The 19,652-nt window shown below is 49.6% G+C and overlaps 1 protein-coding gene across 8 annotated transcripts in view; it reads left to right on the top strand.

The window, feature by feature from the left end:
* NF2 (NF2, moesin-ezrin-radixin like (MERLIN) tumor suppressor) overlaps positions 1–19,652 on the top strand; it is a 48,935-nt gene that overhangs the window by 502 nt on the left and 28,781 nt on the right. For all 8 annotated transcript variants that reach the window (XM_054082525.1, XM_054082523.1, XM_054082524.1 and 5 more), the window contains exons 2-7: positions 8,013–8,138; positions 9,160–9,282; positions 12,025–12,108; positions 17,768–17,836; positions 18,304–18,386; positions 19,370–19,445. In XM_054082525.1, the coding sequence (XP_053938500.1) occupies positions 8,013–8,138; positions 9,160–9,282; positions 12,025–12,108; positions 17,768–17,836; positions 18,304–18,386; positions 19,370–19,445 (561 nt within the window). The remainder of the gene's footprint in view (positions 1–8,012; positions 8,139–9,159; positions 9,283–12,024; positions 12,109–17,767; positions 17,837–18,303; positions 18,387–19,369; positions 19,446–19,652) is intronic.

Below are 19,652 nucleotides of genomic sequence, written 5' to 3'. Positions count from 1 at the left end.
GGCTTTATCCCAACCACAGCTGTCACTCGGTTGTGTCACTTTGTCCTGGTTGTAACTCGCTCTATCCTGGCCGTAGCCATAGCTCTGCTTTATCCCAGTTGTAGCTCCACTTTATCCCGGTTGTAGCTCAGCTGCATCCCAGTTGTAGCTCCACTTTATCCTGGTGGTAGCTTGGCTGTATCCCAAGTGTAGCTCCGCTTCCTCCCGGCTGTAACTGTCCCTCAGCTGTGTCCCAGCAGTCACTCCACTTTGTTACAGTCATACCTTGTCTGTGTCCCATCTGTAGCTGTAGCTCTGCTCTATCTCGGCTGTAGCTCTGCTGTGTCTTGGTCATAACTCGGTGTATCCTGGTTGTAACTCCACTTTATCCCGCCCATAGTTCGGCTGTAGCTCTGCTGTGTCAGCTGCAGAGAGTGATGAGGTCTCCCCTCCTCCTTTTCTCCAGGCTAAACAGCTCCAGGTCCCTCAGCTGCTCCCGGAACCCCTGGGCTCCAGACCCTTCCCCAGTTCCATTCCTTTCTCTGGATGCCCCTCTATGCCCTTCTTGGAGTGAGGGCCCCAAAACTGAACCCGGTACTCGACGTACAGCCTCCCTAGCGCTGAGTCCAGAGGGACAATCCCTTCCCTGATTCTGCTGGCCACACCGTGGCTGATCCAAGCCAAGACGCTTGCGTGGTTTCCACTTTGTATCGGGGCAGCTTGCTAATTCTCTTTCTTCGCACAGTCATTTTTTATCTTTGCAGTTGTTGCACCTTGATTTTTCTCTGCCGTTTCTCCAGCTCTGTGAATGTTTTCCTTGCGTCTCATCTTTCACTTCAGGCTTATCTTGAAGCTTTTTTTTCTCCACAAATCATTCTGTATAAAGAAAGCAACAGGTAAAGCTAATGCTGATGTTAATCTCGGAAGCCATAGCCTGGATCTTGGGGTGGGCTGATTGGTGCTTACTGTGAACTACAGAGCCACAGCTTCTGTCGCAGCAGCTCCGCTGCTTCTGAACCCCCAGCACCGCCGGACCTTGGTTTTCTGTGTTCATTTTTCAGTCTGCCCCGTAGGAACCCCCAGCTGCGTGTTTTAAGAGATTAAACCTGCTTTGCCTCTGTTTACTTTGCAAATGATGTCTCTAAATTGAGCCTAGATCTGAAATAATTCATAGAAATGAAATCTTAATCTTTCTGGCACAGCACTGAGGCTTAATAATCACGGCTGGGGTTTCGCTTTAAAGACCTGTAATTTGTTAGGGGAGATCTTGAAGGCACGGAGTGAGCGTCTTCCTTTTTGTTCCTTCCATCGTGGCTGTTGGAGCCTGGTACCTAATTAATCGATTGCATCTTGAAGAAGGAGAGATGCTTGCATAGGTCTTAAAATCCCCATGTTAAAGCAATCCTGGCTGGCTCACCTTCCCAAGGGCCCCTCAAATCCCTCCTGCAGTCCCTCAGCTTTCTCTGCTTGGGGAGCAGCGCAAGAGAAGTCTTGCTGGAAGACGTTTCATGTTCTCCTGTGATGAACACTGATTTGGGTGGAAGACGTTTCACGTTCTCCTGTGACGAACACTGATTTGGGTGGAAGACGTTTCACGTTGTCCTGTGATGAACAGTGATTTGGGTGGAAGACGTTTCACGTTCTCCTGTGATGAACACTGATTTGGGTGGGTTAACGATGCTGGAAGCTGTTTTAAGCAGCAAGTGCGTAAAGCAGAGCCTGCCGGGGTGTGGTGCTTGCACTGATGGCCTGATGTCAGCTAAGAGTGTGGTACTGGGAGTCTGCTCTGCCTGATGCTTTCCTCTGCTGTTGCCACCTTGATGGTAAAACCTGCTGATGTTGACCCTGAATGAAATTAAAGTTGTTGGAGTGGCAAAGATAACGTGATTTTGGCAGTGCCTCTCTAGCTGAGGTAGTCAATTATCCATTATCTTTGGTGTAACATCTAAAAACCCTGCGGTACTTCTGAGCCTGTGCCTTCCAAGGCGTCGCTTATCCTGTTCCTCTGTCAGGGCGGCGGTACTGTGGTGCAGCTACTGTTGGGTTGGTCTCTTGTGCTCCAATCTGCAGTTGTTTCCATCCAGAAGCTGAGTTCCCTGGTAGGCAGGGGAATCCATCAGCCTCACTCTTGGTCCTGTGGTTGGCTTTGCCCTTTTCTTCCCATTGCAGCAGCTGGGTGAGTGGCACTCGTCTCTGGAATCATAGAATCACTCGTTTGGAAAGGACCCACTGGATCATCGAGTCCAACCATAAAAGGCCACAGCGCCTTTCTGAAGGGTGTGTTTTTCATAGAATCATGGAATAGTTTGGGTTGGAAGGGACTTCAAAGCCCATCCAGTTCCAAACTCCTGCCATGGGCAGGCGCACCTCCCACTGGATCAGGTTCCTCCAAGCCCTATCCACTTCCCTTCAGGAACACAATCCTTCTCTTGGCTTCTTGGTGCTTCTTCTGTGCAGGAACGCAGTCCTTCTCTTGGCCTCTTGGAGCTTCTTTCCCTGTGTCGAGCTGCTCCTTGACCCCGTAACTCTTAGATTGCACAACCCCAGCTTACAGCGTGAGGTTATGCTTTGGGACATCGTTGGTTGTTGTCTCCTCTGCCTCTCCCGTTTGCTTTGGTGCTAACTGACCAGACCCACAGCAGCTTTTTCTCCTATGTACCCGGCTCCATCCCTGTCTTGGGCAGACACCATGAATTGTGCGTGGCTGCACCATCTGCAGTGTTACGCCTGGGTGAGTTTTTGGCCTCCTGAGTGGTTAGCAGAAATAGATTTTAATTAAAAGCTCATTATCGAGTTGTCGTGTAGCATTAGTAAATAAAAATAACTTTTACAGCCCCGTCTTGTGGCTCAGTAAGCGGCAATTGAGAGTATTTGACATCACTTTGGTTTAAAAAAAATGGAAGGATATTGCATATTTGATTCCTTGTTTGCTCCAAATGGGCTTTAAATCCAAACAAATGGTTGTCTGTGGCACTCCTGTTATCATTCACGTCCAGAAGGAGAAATAAATGCAGCTTGTGGTCTTAAAGTTATCTCCATTTGACCTGTGAACTGCTGTGAGTGGTGGGTTTGGGCATCTCCTGGTGGGATGAGGAGCAGTCACAGCTGGCCCGTTTGTCGTTTCCTGGGGGTTGGTGGAGGGATGCTCTGCCCAGCCCCTGCCATCTCCCTCGTGTTTCACTGCAGCGGTGTCACGTCCTCATATTACAGCTTCCTTCTCCCATGGAGGTCGTTGCCTGGTGGAAGCTGAGCACTGCCTCAGGGGCTCCAACCCATTTTCTGCATGATGGTGTCATTGCATCAGGGTCCCAGCGCTCTCCTCTCATCTCTAGCAACGAACTAACACTTAATAAAAGATCTGCTAAGGTGAAAAGCCATCTTCCGCCTCATTAAAGAATATAATACTTCATTAAACAGATCGTCCAGAGGAGTTATGGAGGCTCCATCCCTGGAGGTGTTCAAGGCCAAGCTGGATGAGGCTTGGAACAACCTGATCCAGTGGGAGATGTCCTTGCTCACGGCAAGGAGTTGGAACTGGATGGGCTTTGAGGTCCCTTCCGAACCAAACAGTTCCATGGTTCTATGTAGATGTCGTTTCTCCAAGGCTGTGCGCTAACTCCGTGGTTGCGTTGAGTTGTCTCTTCTGATGTGTCTGCTCTGGGAGGCGGTGTGCCCAGCCTGAGTGGGTGAGCATCATTACTTGTTTGTGCCCTCCTTCCTCAGCCTGACCCCAGGGAGAGCAGAAGCTCCTGTGGTTGGTGTTTGGAATGACAGGGAGGCAAGATCTCCATCCATTGCCCCTGGAGAGGGCCATTTTCTTTCTCTGGAGTTTGGGCACCTCCTTGATGTCCAAAGAGAGCTTCTTGCCTGAGGAACCTTGATCTTAAATGGTTAAAAAATGTCCTTTTTTTCCCTCCCCTCTATTCCACATAACTGGAGTAAATTCAGTTTGGCATCATTGGAAGAAGAGCAACAGTCTGTGCCGGTGGGTTTTGGGAATGGCTTTTCTCCGTAGTCCCCCGTGCTCAGCCCTCTCTGTGCAGGATGGGTCACACCATCTTGTGTCCATTTTTTTGTAGCGCTTGGCCTCTCTCTTTCTCACTGCAAGACAAGAGGCTCTCGTAACCCTTCCGCTTGTTGTTATGGCTGGTTTATCGCCTCGTTAGCTGAGGAAGGGTTGTGAAACTTGACAGAAAGGCTCTGCGCAGAAATAAATTGTCCGTTTGCCTGCTAGTTGGAAATGACTCTTGGTGCAGGTTAATAAATAATGCAAACCCTCTTAATAGACGCCAAACACGATGTCTCCGCTGGAGGAAAAGACGATGCCAATAACCGGTACTGGAAGTGCTCTGTTCTAGCCATAGGCTGCTGAGTTTTAAGTGTTTAGTGCTGTTTACTTAAAATGCTCTGCTGATAAATTGTAAGTGCTCCGTACGTAGTAAAGAACATAAATTCCATCTCTGCGGGATAACAGCCTTGCAGCGCTTATCCTGTCTGTAGAGCCGTTCGTCCGCGTATTCCTTCAACTCGCTGAATACATCCAACGACCCTGGTGTGAGCATCCTAATGGGAAAAGTCAGTCCTGCAAATGCAAAAGGCGCTGCCTGCGGCTGTTGAGGATGCTGAAGCGACACGGTTGTGTCTGCTCCATCCTGTGGATGTGGTTAAGGGAATCATAGAACCATGGAATGGTTTGGGTTGGAGGGGACCTCAAAACCCATCCAATTTCAACCCTCTGCCGTGGGCAGGGATACTTCCCACTGGATCAGGTTGCTCCAAGCCCCATCCAACCTGGCCTTGAACCCCTCCAGGGATGGAGCAGCCACCACTGCTCTGGGCAACCTGGGCCAGGGCCTCCCCACCCTCACAGCAAAACATTTCTTCCTAAGATCTCATCTCAATCTCCCCTATTTCAGTGTAAACCCATTTCTGCCTCATCCCATCCTTGCCTTCCTGGATCAGGAGCCCCTCCCCAGCTTTCCTGGAGCCCCTTTCAGCTCTGGAAGCTGCTCTAAGGTCTTCCCGCAGCCTTCTCTTCTCCAGGCTGAACAACCTCAACTCTCTCAGCCTGTCCTCGTACACGAGGTGCTCCAGACTGCGGATCACCTTTGTGGCTCTATCCTCACCTGTCCTGATGTAGCTTTTTATTGAGGGATTGTGCTTTATTACAGCATCACACCAGCCGCTCTACCTAGGGCTGAGAGGGGCTTTTTCTGCTCTAAGCCTCTTTGCTTTGTTTGCAGGAGCTTCTGATGTCTTGCAACGTTGACTTTGGGTTTCAGGTGTCACTTCAGTGAGGAACAAGGAGTGATGGTGTGGGATGGAGAGCTGCCAGCCCTCCTGGCTCTCCTCAAGGTCTCTGCCCAGCCTTGGACGGCTGCTTGCTTCACCTCCCCATGCCCTGGAGGTCTCTCTTGTGTTTTACGGCGAGCACATGTGGCAGTTAATGATTTGAGTACGGCTATGGAGGGCTGAGGTCCTGAATGTCTGTAGAACAGCCGGAATTCAGCTGTCAAAAGCTGCCGCTTGAATGCAAATCGTAATTTTAAGTACTGTGGTGTGGAGTTGAAATCATGTATGTTGAGATAAACGCGGCTGCTGTTCCATTTATATATTTAATGAACGTAATTCAGCACAGACGGGGAGGAGGTCTGCGCGATGTTATGGTTGGAGACTTCAGCACCGTGCAGGCAGGAATGTTAAATATATATTTCTGCCATAATGTACGCTTGTGGTGACAGAACGATGGTGTAAAACCCAGCAGTAGAATCACTTAAAATAGTCCCCTCACCACATTAGAATTGTGGAGGGAGGAAAATACACAGAGCTCTTGCTTTAATGCTTATTGCTGGTCTTTAAAATCAACTGCTGGCTTGCTTTAAGGGAGGAATCTTTAGGTTGTGGCGGCTGATCCGGTGTTGGGAATGAGGTTTTGGTGCCTGCATGAAGCTCTGGTTCAGTGGAGAGCTGCAGTCTGGGAAGGGGCTGGAGAACACCTCTTATGAGGAGCGGCTGAGGGACCTAGAGTTTAGCCTGGAGAAAAGAAGGCTAAGGGGAGACCTCGTGGCTGTCTACAACTGTCTGAAAAGAGGCTGTAGCGAGGTGGGTGTTGGTCTCTTCTCCCAAGTCACAAGGGATAAGGCAAGAGGAAATGGCCTCAAGTTGCACCAGGGGAGGTTTAAATCGGATATCGGGAAAAATTCCTTCACCGAAAGCATTCTCAGGCGCTGGCAGAGGCTGCCCAGAGAGGTGGTGGATTCCCTACGTTTAAAAGACGGATAGCTCAAGGATATGGTTTAATAGTGGACAGGTATGATTAGACTTGATGATCTCAAAGGTCTTTTCCAACCGAGTGATTCTATGAAATCCCAGCCAGGGTTTGCTCCGATCCCATGGGATGCCTGGGGAGGTGGTGATGCAGGAGCCTGTCCTGCGAAGGGTTTGGCGCTGTGTGCAGGCAGGCAGCGGTCGCTAAAGCAATGGGCTGAAACATGGCCTCTGCAGAAGGGGAAAGAGCTGGTAACGCTTTATGCAAAGCAATTTAATTCCACTTAAGAAATAGCCCCTTTGATGGCAGCTGGGTTTTACGTACCTGCAGGAATGCTACCAAATAGCTCTGTAAATGTGTCTCGCTCAGTTTTGTCTGAACCCTTGAATTAACCTCCCTCTTATAATAATAGTCAGGAAAAGATCTGCAGTCTGAGCCGTCCTGCGCTGAGCTGGAGCTCATCCTGGGGACCGGAGGCTGGCTAAATGTGTGAAATTAAGGGGTTATAATCACAACGCTGCAAAACTTGCTCCTCCTGGTGTTTTTGACCTCGAGGTGTTGATGGTGCTTGATATGAATTGCTGTGGCAAGCCGTCCCGGGGTGGTGTTTTTTGAAGGGTAGCGTTGGCTTTATTCTATTCCGGGTCTGTCAGCGTGTGCGCGCACCCTGGGATGGGGAGAAAATAGCGATATCCTCATTAAATCGAAGCCGAGACAGGAATGAGCTTGTCCTCAGCATCTTTGCCCACAAGGCGGCAGTGGGTGACAGCGGAGCCATCCCTGCCCTGCCTGAGCATTAATATTGATGCTGTCCAGGTGGCACAGAGATTGAGCTGTAGTGACAAGAAAATGTGCCCCGATCCTTGTGCCCTCAGGCTTTGGAGTAATGGCCATATGTCTCGGTCCAGCAATCGTTTCCAGCGTGCAGATGGAAGACCTAAGTGGCTTTGGCACATCAGATTCATCTGTTTTATGTCCCTCTTCACCTTTCTGCCTCCCAACGCCTTCTGTTTTTATGAGCAAACTTCAGTAACGACATAGATGCAGCTGTGAGGTGGCGTGAAGGACACGGTGTTTTGAGCAGGACCAATTTTCTCCACTCCTGAGCTGCTTTTGTCACCAACATTTTGAGCAGTAAATGCAGTTTGAACATATCAAAACGTGCTTGGAGAGAACCGCTGACTTCAACGATGATTTTCTTTTCTGGAGCTTGTTTGCATTTCCTTGTGCAGGGTGGGGAGCTCTGGATGAACACACATAGATCGTTTCACTTCTGATTTTCAGGAGCACGTTGCACCCTGGTCTGAAACCCTGTTGCTGGTACGAGAATTTGTGTACGGCTCCTCGGGGCTGCAGTAAGAGGCGTTAAAGCCATTGAGGGGCAGTAAAGAGTGGGTTTATTTCTTGCTGGAAACAGGCTGCTCATAGCAGCACCTTGCTGCAAAGAAACCTGAATGGACCCTTCAGGTCCTCTATTGAATGTTGGTGGGTTGCCAGAGGGAGAAACAGGGGTTTATTTACAGTGGTGTTTGTTGGGAAAAATTGCATCTCGGTTTCTTGGTGAGGGAGGAGTTGGAGATCAGCAGATGAGATCGGATGGAAGGATATAAATTGTGCTTCGCTAGAATGTGTTCTTATCTGTACCAGATGCCCTCTCTGCACTCTCAAAGGCGTTGCGAGGTGAAAGAAGAATGAATTTGGTTGAATGGAGGTAAAGTGCTGAAATTCATCTTTGTAACTCTGCTTCCCGTTTGCTCTCCTGCAGGTGAAGTGGAAGGGGAAGGACCTGTTTGATCTGGTGTGCAGGACGCTGGGACTGCGAGAAACCTGGTTCTTCGGGCTCCAGTACACTATCAAGGATACAGTGGCGTGGCTTAAAATGGACAAGAAGGTTGGAATCACCTTTCCCTTGAGAGGAGATGTGGGATCACAAAGAACAAACTTCCCTCTTTGATTGCCTGAGGTTGTGTGTGGTTTGGTATTGGGATGAACTGGTGAAAGGTGTTTAAATCTCATCCCTGTAGCATCTCCCAGTCAAACTGGGAGGAGCTGGCAGGTCTACCCCAGCCCAGCTTCTGAGCTGTGAAGCCTCAGACATGTGAACTGAATCCTCTTGAGGCATCCTGAGAGGCAGCTGTGCTGGGATGCTGGACTTCAGGGTGGCTGTAATGCAAATGAAACCTAAAGCTCTCTTCCGTGCCCCTAAAGGACAAAACCTTTAGTGCAAAAGTGAGGTTGCGTCTTGGCTTCTTTTGTGGTTGAGCTATACAAAGAGCTAGGGAGGAGGAAACCAGAGGAGTGAAAAGGAGATGGAGACAAGGGAGGAAACTCTTCCCAAATATGTGAATCCACATTGCTGAGGCGTGGGTTAGAGGTGGTAGACGTGGTTCCATTCGCATCCAAAGGATGTTACGTTAAAACCAGACGGTGATCAGGACTGTGAGGAAGGTCTGGGCGTCTCGCATCTTGCGACAAGGTTTTACCCTAACATGAACCTGAACCAGACAGAGCCAGGCCAAGAGGAAGGTGTTGAGGAACAGCACTGAAAGCCAGGAGGAGGCAGTGCAGGGGAACAATAAGATCATCGGCTGGTGGCGTAGCAGGATATAGCATCGCTATGCGAGGTTCAGGAGAGGCAACGTGCGCGCAGCAGATCAGGATCGGCCTTGGCTGTCTCATTTCGCATGCTGTTTGTTTCTGTTGTGTTTGTTTTCTTGCATCCTTCTGAGTGTCAGGAATGTTTGTTTGCTTTCTTTTTTAACTAGTTTCTGAACTACTTAGGTTGGTTTGTCTGTTCTAGGTGTCTAAAATGCTTGACAAAAGATGTGCTGGTCTAATCAGAAGGGAGTTGTTCCAAGAGACAGCCCTGAAGGAGCTGGAAGGTGAAACTGAGTGGCTCTTGTGTCCCACAGGTTCTGGATCACGATGTTCCGACAGAGGAGCCTGTCACCTTTCACTTCCTGGCCAAATTTTATCCTGAGAACGCCGAGGAGGAACTGGTCCAGGAAATCACCCAGCACTTGTTCTTCCTGCAGGTAGGAGCCTGTCAGTACACTGTTTTCATCCTGAGGGAGAAGGACCTGGGGTGAACAGAGGTGTGAGAAGGTTCCCAGGTCAGAAAGTTGGTCAGTGGATTGTGAATCCTCATCATTATGTTCCCACCTCTCCGAAGGGAGTTGTCTGCAAGAAGAAGAACTTCTTAAAATAGGTCAGAGATGGTTTGTCTGGATGAAGCAGTCACAGTTGCCCAGACTGGCAGGACTGGTAAACTGGCTGTCAGGAGTGATTTAAGTGATTTGTAGTGTTAGTGTGTGGTAGGCAGGGGAAACGAATCCATCAGACGTGGGCCGAAATGACACACACAGCCTTGGAGTCCACCCCTGCAGGGTGTGGATATCCGTTGTGCTGAGGGATGGCGAGCGTGTCCGTACATGATAGCATCGTGATGTGGAGCAGGGGGATTTCATCCTCGGGAACAGAATGCTGCCAACCTGTTCCGTGTTCAGGCTGTGTGACAAAGTTCACCTCTTCACAAACCAGCCCTCAGGTAACTGGAGCAGAAGGAAATCCCACAAGCACCGCTCGGTCAGAGACCGATGGCAGAAGCGAAGGAGAAGGGGAGACCCTGATGATCCTGTCTGCACCAGCATCTTGTGCTCTGATGTTAAGCGTTTGGAAACTGTGGTGAACGCTTCAGCAGGCTTTTTTTCCTTTAACGTATGCTACTAAACATTGTGTCCTGAGGAATCAGCTCCGTGATGTTGTAGCGGTGCTGCGTAACAAGGAGCTGCCATCACAGGAGTCTGCTTTCAGACAAGATCAGTTTGCTGAAGTCGGTTCCTATAAAGGGTTGTGTCAACCGCCGTTACAGGCAGCGGAGTAGCCCTGGTTGGGCTCCTGCGTAGTTGTTGGGGTGTCTGAGCTGCTCTGCAGCTGCTGATTTAAAGAGTGTAAAGTAAGTACATTATATACATGAAAAAGACACTCATTCGTATGTTTGTTATACCAAAGTAGAGGCAATCTGGGTGTGGATGCTCCACACCCCTGTGGCCTTCCGTGTGCCCTGACCTTTCAAATGGTTATCAAGGGGAGCTCACCAGCTTCACGGTGCTCTGCACTCTTCCAGAGTTCATCTTTCCGAAGGAAACCATTGCTGTTAATTCCCAAGGTCTGTCTTATGCACTAGGATCTCCTTAGGGCTGTGTTTAAATGTCCAATTTGCCAGGGGCTTTATTCTTGGTGAGGAAAAACGCTGTTGGCGTCTTTGAAAAGGAAAATTGCAGAGAAAAAGCAGTTAAAGCTGCATTTTATGCATACAGACCATGGTTTTCTGTTAGGATTTATGGTGATGACAGGAGTCTGTAACACGTGTGGCAAACGGGAACACACATAAGCTTGCGAACTCCCCTGTTTATCTTAATGCATGAGAATATCTGCTGTGATTATGCTGTAACCAACTCTTAGGACTCAAAGCATCTTATAAATTCAAATGGATGTTCCTGCATCTCTGTGACAATCCTTTTAAGTCTCCCAGGAAACAGTATGCTTTTTTTTTTCTCTCTCTCCTTATTCAGGAAAATTAAGTGTGCAACCCCTAAAAATATCGAACATGACAGGTTTAATTTTTTTAATGCACAGAAGCCAGAAAATGTAAAGCCCTGGCTTTTGGGAACTGCACGTTGGCCCTCCTGGGAGCGTGTGCAGGGCTTCGCCTGCTGCTAAAAGCGCTGCCAGGGAGGTGACCCGCAGCTCTCCTGGCTGCTCGTGGGACTGATGGGAATTGGCCTCCAGCACAGGTGAGCACTGACTCATAATGAGGCCAGAATATCCCAGTGCAAAAGCTCTGTGTGCTCAGAGACTCGGCTGCTAATTTCTTTCTTAATTTACTGTTGTGTATAGACGTCGTATCAATCCATAGCTTATGCCTTAAGAGTTTTATCTCGGTGTTTACACACAAGACTTCCCCCCTGGCCCTCGCCTTCAGCAGTGGGTTCTGTCGTGTTCCACATATACATTTAGCTCTTTTCACAAACCTGTCTGGGGCTGTTTAGTCTGGAGAAGAGGAGGATAAAGGGAGACCTCATCGCTCGCTGCAGCTCCTGGAAAGGAGGTTGTGGTGAGGTGGGTGTTGGGCTCCTCTCCCAGGTGACAACTGATGGGATGAGACGAAATGGCCTCAAGTTGCACCAGGGGAGGTTTAGATTGGATATTGGGAAAAATATCTTTCCTGACAGAGTGGTGAAGCCCTGGCAGAGGCTGTGCAGGGCAGTGGGGGAGTCTCCATCCGTGGAGGGGTTCAAAAAGCGTGTGGCCTTGGCACTTGGGCACATGGCTTAGCAGGCACAGTGAGATTGGGCTGATGGTTGGACTGGGTGAGCTTTGAGGTCTTTTCCAACCTTAATGATTCCATGATTCCCTTGGAGAGCCAAGGCAACCTCATGAGCCCCAGGTGCTCGCTGCCAGGCTGGACGCCTCATGGGCTCCCACTTTTCCAGCCTCAAGCCCTCAGGCCCCACTGTCACTACAGTGAGATGAGGGGTGTTGGGCTGATGGTTGGACTGGCTGAGCTTAAAGGTCTTTCCCAGCCTTTCACTGAAAAGATGGCCTGTGAAAGCCGAAGCCCTTCCCTTCCATGCCGCCAGAGGCTTCCCAGGCCTGAATTGTAATTAGCGATAGGAAAATTGTTAACTGTGAGTTGACAGCTGGAGGCAAAGCAAACCGTCGTGCTTTGCACTGCTCCGTTAAACTTGTCGTGTGTCCTTTACCTCTGTGTGCAGGTGAAGAAGCAGATTTTGGACGAGAAGATCTACTGTCCTCCTGAAGCTTCTGTCCTGCTGGCCTCCTACGCCGTCCAGGCCAAGGTAGGCACAGGGGGAGTCTTTGGCTTTGACGGTGGGTTAACGTCGCTCATGGGCAGTGTGGCACTTTGCAGTCTATCTGCTTCCCGAGGGAGAGGAAGGCAGGCGAAGTTGTTGAAGCTTGAGAAGCGAGGGGACTATGCTAGCAACATTGCCTTCTCTGCACTGCTGGTTCCTGGCTGCCTTCAGGCATTGGACAGACTTTTGCTTTCTCTTTCCAGGACTCTTTAGTGAGTGAGTGCTCAGCTTCTGATCTGCAGCGCCTGATTGCGTGTTGCTTTCTGCCTGAGCAGGTGAATTCCCTGAGCCCCTGAGGAGAAGAGGAGGCTGAGGGGAGACCTTATTGCTCTCTACAACTACCTGAAAGGAGGTTGTGGAGAGGAGGGAGCTGGGCTCTTCTCCCAAGTGACTGAGGACAGGACAAGGGGGAATGGCCTCAAGCTCCACCAGGGGAGGGTCAGGCTGGACATCAGGAAAAAATTCTTCACAGGAAGAGTCATGGGGCACTGGAACAGCTGCCCAGGGAGGGGGTCGAGTCGCCTTCCCTCGAGGTGTTTAAGGAACGGGTGGATGAAGTGCTGAGGGACATGGTTTAAGGGAGTGTTAGGAATGGTTGGACTCGATGATCCAGTGGGTCCTTTCCTTTCCTGGTGATTCTATGATTTTTTTATCTTCTCCCTGCTCTTCCTATCATAGCCAGAGGCAAACCAACCATAGGACTCACAGCTCCTCTGCTCACCCAGATATTTTTACCACGATAACTGCTTTATTTTGTGTGCTACAGTTTGCAATGCAAACGTTATTGCAGTGTTAAAGGGCTCTTCCTGGCATCTTTCTTCATCCTGGATTCGATCTGGGGCATTTGGCCTCACTAAACAGCAGAAAAACTCAATAGCTGTTTAGGTTCCCCTCGTTCCTTGGCTTAATTCTGCTCTAGAGCCAGAGTCAATGAGTTTTGCTGAGGGTTTATTCAAGACAACAGTTATTTCCAGCCTGGAGCAGGCAGGCTCGGACAGCTTGCAGCAGCCCACAGCAGAGGGGCTCCTGGGATAGAGGGAAGGAGTAGAAGCAGGGATATTCTTGCAGGAGGGGAACTAATTTATCGCTGTACATGCATAACATATACTGCTGCTCAATTAATGAGTCTTTTAGCTCATCTCCAGTTTGTGTGTAAAGATAATGAGTTTGGAAAAGAAGGGGAGTGACTGGAATCCGATTGCAGCCAGTTTGGACTCTCTGGATGTAATTTAGGGGAGGTGGTTTGGCTTGCAGGACCATGGGTGGATGACTGCGTCCAGGCTCTGGGCTGTCTCCAGGTCCCTGAGGAGCATGGCTGTAGAGCAGGTTCAGAAGTAGGTTCAGAAGAAAGGGTGGCTCTCTGCTTGGAGACCACCTCCACTCACAGGGCAGGACAGGGGCTTTCGTGCTGGTGCCTGAAGGGAAAGCTTGGTCCAGGCTGGCTGGAAACAGCCCAGTCCATGTTGCACCATGGCTTTTTCCAGGATAATCTTCCTCCTAACCCTTTCTCCATGCCCAGTTTATCTGAATATAGCCCTGGGTGACGTGCAGCCTGGTTCTTTGATGATGAATATTTGAATTTACTAGAAAAAAGCTATTTTCTCCTTGTAGTCGGAATATTGATGAAACCGTGTGTTGTTTGAGAGGCTCATCAGCCAGGGAGAGAGGAGTTGCTTTCAGAAATGTTTCTATTCATGTGAAACATTCATCACTCTTATTAGACTGCATGAGTAAACACTTACGTGGCTTTTTCTCGGCTGACCTGCTGAGCTGCGGATGCATTGGGGATGGCTTTTCCTGCCCCCAGAATGAATAAACCATTGGGTGGATATTAAGCGCTGTTAACCTTTGGCCGTGACTGCTTCTGCTTGTGAACAGGCTGTAATTTGCTACAGAGCTGTTGTGCCATTCCCTTTCTCATCTCGCAGCATGGCCGTTGACCTTGTTCTCAGTAGCAACGCTCCGTGTACTCGACACCTGGTCATCTGGAGGAGGTCATCTGGAGTCGAAGCAGTTCTAACCTCGCACATCTTGATTCCGCGCAGAGATTGGGAGCAGGTGGAAGAGGATTGCCTCTTCCCACCTCTGCTAATATGTTTTCATGTCTGCATCAGACGTCGCTTTCCCTTCCTGCCCCTACAGGCAGGGTTTCCCCTTCTGCTTTTCTTTCAGCAAAGGCAAAAGCTGAAAGCACAAAGGTGTTGCAGGTCATCTCCTTCAGTTAAATAGCATAATGATGTCCTTTCTGGACAAGAAAGCGGCTGCTGAGCACAGTAATTTCACTAATAAGGTGATGATTTGCATGATTAGGGGTGTAATCGCCTGCTATAGCGGTGCGTTTGCAGCCATTCGATTGACAGCCAGGTTGCTTTGCGCCATTGTTGCACACCTACCTGCAATAACAGAGTAAGCACCTGGGTCATAAAACTAAAAGCTTATTTATTTCTATATCGTTATGTTCATTTAGGGAATTACTGTGTGTTTTCCCCTCTAGCCCTGCGTTCAAACCACCCACGCTGCGTTCAGATGCTGGAGGCGGCTCAGGTTTTAAATAGCTGAGAATCTACTGAAAAATACATCCTGACCCAAAATGCTCATGTCCAGGAGATGATCAGAGGGCTGGAGCAGCTCTCGCAAGAAGACAGGCTGAGAGAGTTGGGGTTGTTCAGCCTGGAGAAGAGAAGGCTCTGAGGAGACCTGAGAGCAGCTTCCAGTGCTGAAAGGGGCTCCAGGAAAGCTGGGAAGGGGCTCCTGATCAGGGAGTGCAGGAACAGGATGAGGAGGAAATTTTTTAAGCTGAAAGCAGGGAGATTGAGAGGAGATTTTAGGAAGAAATGTTTTGCTGTGAGGGTGGGGAGGCCCTGGCCCAGGTTGCCCAGAGCAGTGGTGGCTGCCCCATCCCTGGAGGGGTTCCAGGCCAGGTTGGATGGGGCTTGGAGCCCCTGATCCAGTGGGAGGTGTCCCTGCCCATGGCAGGGGTTGGAACTGGGTGGGCTTTGAGGTCCCTTCCAACCCAAACTATTCTATGATTCTATGGTTCCCTTTCTCACGCAGCCTCTCAGCACTTTAACTCTTGTAGAACTTCCAAGTGGCTCTTTCATTTCTGTTTTTTCCCCAAACCAAACAGCCCTTGGTGTTAATGGTTTGAAGCTGAATCCAGGGTGCTGTACGCTAGGTGTGTGAATGAGGGAAAGACAGCTTCCATGCGTAACCATGAATATTAATCATACAGCTCAATTAATGGGGGCTGGAATTCCGTGACAGTTTAGAAGTAATGATTTAATTGAAAAGGTTTTTAGGAGTCTGTTTGCCGAATCATTTGAGCCAACATCTACTGCAATACTTCAGCCGTTTGTTGGTTTTTGACTTGTCAATAATTAATGTTCTCATCTAGACTCCCTCTCAGTACAAACATTCCTTTGGGACGTGGCAATATTTTTCACCATATGAAAATCCCATAATCCATACTGAGTCTTGGATCTCCACGGTAGATCACAACCAAAAATAATCGTGTTAATCCTATTTGCTATTATTTTCATCACTTAAAAATGATTTATCTTCTTCCTCTCCAAGGTTATTGGAGTTGTTTCCTTCGCCAGTGCTGTGTTTTTATTGCTGTTCCCTTTGATGTGGGTTCAAGGGACGCGTGTACCTGCAATGCGCTGCTTTCTGAGAAGCTCCAAGCATCTGTAGACCTCGGAAGGCAGATGCTTGGTGCTGCTCAGCACCCTCCTGAATGAAACTCGTGGCTGTTTTGTTGTATTAATTGATGTCTGAGTCAGTGTTGATTGTTGCACGCTTCCTTCACATCTGCGTTGGCTCCAAATCAATATTTGCGTCTTTAATCCCTGTTTGTCACCTATGAAACGTTGCTCGCCGGGCTGTGGAGAGGATGGGTGTGTGGGCTTTTGATGCTTAGCTCTGGGTTTAGCGTTCAGCAGGATGGTTCTGTTGTTAAAAGGAGAAAAAGTCAAGCTTCTTAGAAAGCTTTCTTATGGAAAGCTTCATAGAATCCTGGAATGGTTTGGGTTGGAAAGGACCTCAAAGCCCATTCAGTTCCAACCCCTGCTATGGGCAGGGACACTTCCCACTGGATCCAGTTGCTCCTAAGCCCCATCCAACCTGGCCTTGAACCCCTCCAGGGATGGGGCAGCCACCACTGCTCTGGGCAACCTGGGCCAGGGCCTCCCACCCTCACAGCAGAACATTTCTTCCTAGTATGTAATCTTAATCTCCCCTCTTTCAGTTTAAAACCATTCCCCCCCATCCTGTCCCTGCGCTCCCTGATCCAGAGCCCCTTCCCAGATTTCTTGGAGCCCCTTTCAGCACTGGAAGCTGCTCTAAGGTCTCCCCGCAGCCTTCTCTTCTCCAGGCTGAACAACCCCAACTCTCTCAGCCTGTCCTCATACAGGAGGCGCTCCTTTCCTCTGATCATCTCCGTGGCCTCCTCTGGACTCTCTCCAACAGCTCCATGTCCTTCCTCTGCTTTCTTCCTGTCCATCCTGACTTCTTACATGATCACCACGTGTGTCATGTTCTGGCTTTAAAAAATTGTCCCCATTTTGTACTTTCTGAGCTGGGGCCTTTGGAAAAGCAGGGAGGGGAGGGCTGTCTCCCTTGTGAAAGGAGTGACTGAGCAAATGTTGCCGTGTCTTGTGTAACCGGTAATGTCATTGCAGAAGCCCTGTTCTCCTGGTGAATTGAAATCACAGCATTTTGTATACGTGCCTCGCATCCACCATCCTCTTCTCTTGAACTCACTTGGTTGTTTGAGGGGTTGATTTCCTGCCCTTTTAAGCTGTACAGGAGGTAAATCCATTTTCACAGACGCAGTAGGGTTGCTCGGCTTTTCCATCTGGTAATAAGGAGTTTTGTTCCTCGGTCACTTTATATGCTGCTCAAAAAAAGATGTAAATCTAAACAAATACTAATAATTACTGGATGCACTTAAATCTAAATTGGATTCCATGGCCCAGTTGAGCAACAGACCTTCTGGTAGAAAAGCCGACACCTGCCTGAGAGGAGCCTGTCAAACTCCTGTCATTCTTTGTGTATTTGCTCAATTAGGGCGGTGAGCAGCGACAGAGAAACCATCTGCCTCACCCAAATTACTGGTGTTCATCAGTCTTTGGAGCAGGTCTTTGTCCTTTTCTTGACCCACTGGTGGGATGGCGAGGATCTCTCATCTAGAGTGAGTCTTTAGCTGCGTTGGAGGAAGTGTTTTCTGGGCAAAGTAATTAGAATAGGATAGAATTGTTCAGTTGGAAAGGACCTACAGGCTCATCTAGTCCAGCTCCTGGTGGACATCGACTGATGGTGGACATCGACTGCTGGTGGATATCAACTGCTGGTGGATGTCAGCAGGTGTTGGATGTCAGCTGCTGATGGGAGGTTTTATCCTGCTTCCACCTCTGTGGCATGAGTAGAAGAAGGATTTTAGTTTCCATTAGCAATCAAATGACAATGAGAATAGCTATTCAATTTACCGAGCAGTGTATGTTCTCTCCTCTAACAAGTTGTAATGTGAAGGGTGTAAGCAGTCTGCATTTGGTGTTTCCCCAACGGGTGGATGTGTAAGGGTAAAGAGTTTTACTTGCCCGTTTTACTAACGTGGAGTGGGCGCAATATCTCTGCTTCTTTCCAGTACGGCGATTACGATCCTAATGTCCACAAGCGAGGCTTCTTGGCGCAAGAGGAGCTGCTTCCAAAGCGGGTAAGGAGCTCGGCCGAGCAGAGGGGTAGGTTTCAAAGCCTGGTAGTGGTTTCTGGAATAGTCCTTTGCAGCGAGGTTCTCTGTGGGACTGCCTGGAGGGTCCACCCTGCTTTGCTTTCCTCAGGCTTCTTTACCAAGACAAACAATCCAACAAGATGTATCGAGGGAGGAGAGTTCAATCTCTTTCTGATGTAATTTTAATGGAAATAGAAGCAAATGTTTCGTTTCTTTCGTGTTTTCGTGGTGTCTGCATCCCTCATAGCTTCTCTGGGCTGTGTGTTTGGGAGAGTTGAGCGAGCGCTGGGTGATCGCATTGTGTGGGCTGAGCGTGCCCTGCTGAGAGCTGCTCATCTTGAGGTGGGACGTGATGCTGGGGAGGGTTTGCTTGGGGCTGGGGGGCTTCTAGCTAAGGAGACTGTGACAAGAGCAGCAGCGTGACCTGATTTCTGTCTCCCTCTCTATCTCAGGTAATAAACTTGTATCAGATGACTCCGGAGATGTGGGAGGAAAGGATAACAGCCTGGTATGCAGAGCACCGAGGCAGAGCGCGGTGAGTGTGTGCTGGGTGGTGGGTCAGGGTCAGTCTCCTCACCTTTAGAGTCCCTGGGGTTCTGGGGATGGAGGAGCTCTGCTGAGAGCAGGGTTGATGCAGCGCACCTCTCTAGCAGACTCGTGGAGGGCAAAGGGCTTATTTTGCTCTGCATGTGCCCTGCTGTCCCCTGGTCGCTGGTTCCTGGAGAATTTAGGACTGATGCTTAGTGAGGGTCTACCTGCAGAGGGGCAGCGGGCAGGCGGCTCTGCCTGCCGAGTGAGCCAGCCTGACTTTGGGCCAGGCAAAGAATCCTAGAATCTGGAAATAGTTTGGGTTGAAAGAGATCTTAAAGCCCATCCAGTTCTGCCCCTGCCATGGGCAGAGACACCTCCCATGGGATCAGGGGCTCCAAGCCCCATCCAACCTGGCCTGGAACCCCTCCAGGGATGGGGCAGCCACCACTGCTCTGGGCAACCTGGGCCAGGGCCTCCCCACCCTCACAGCAAAACATTTCTCCCTAAGATCTCATCTCAATCTCCCCTCTTTCAGCTGAAAAACATTCTCCTTCATCCTATCCTTGCGTTCCCTGTTAAAGAGCTTTTGTGTAGACATGGGGATTCATACTGATGGCTGTATTGCTGTCCCAGGGCAGGTAAATATTCCTTCTGGGGGATAAGCCTGGAGTCAGATGGGTCTGGAACAGGGCCCTCCAGCCAGGGATTTCCTCTGTATGCTTAGGAGATTGGGAGAATGGCAAGCAAGGCTGGAAGTGCTGCATCTTGCTACGCAGGCGTCAGCAGCCGTTTGGATGTTGGCAAGCTGCAGAGTGGGATTTGCTGTTGGACTGTATTGATCCTTCTAGCAAAGACAGGCTTGACCTGTGTGATAAGAGACAGTCCAGGCTTTAAAGCCGTCTGTGTGCTTAGGATCAGAACGAGCAGCCAGCCCCCACTCTCTGATCCTACCCAGCATCATAACGCTGGCCTCTTCTTGTCTGACAGAGATGAAGCGGAAATGGAGTATTTGAAGATAGCTCAGGACTTGGAGATGTATGGAGTGAACTACTTTGCGATTAGGGTGAGTGTAGGCTGTGGGTCGTATTTACTTGCCCGCATAGCTCTTACGTTAATCTTCGTCTTTTGTGTGGCTGTGAGGTTGGACGAGCGGAGCTTTGGAGAGCCAGCAGCCCTGGGAGGTGGCCCTGGGGCCTTGGTCAGAGTCCCTGCTGCAGTGTGGGGTGGCAGAAGCGCTTTTAATACTCAGTGCTGGTGGGTCAGTGCTCAG

This window comes from Cuculus canorus, chromosome 17 (genome assembly GCF_017976375.1).
Source record: "Cuculus canorus isolate bCucCan1 chromosome 17, bCucCan1.pri, whole genome shotgun sequence".
Classification (NCBI taxonomy): Eukaryota; Metazoa; Chordata; class Aves; order Cuculiformes; family Cuculidae; genus Cuculus; species Cuculus canorus.
The sequence above is the reverse complement of the archived record's forward strand: the minus strand, read 5'-3'. Positions and strand labels throughout refer to the sequence as shown.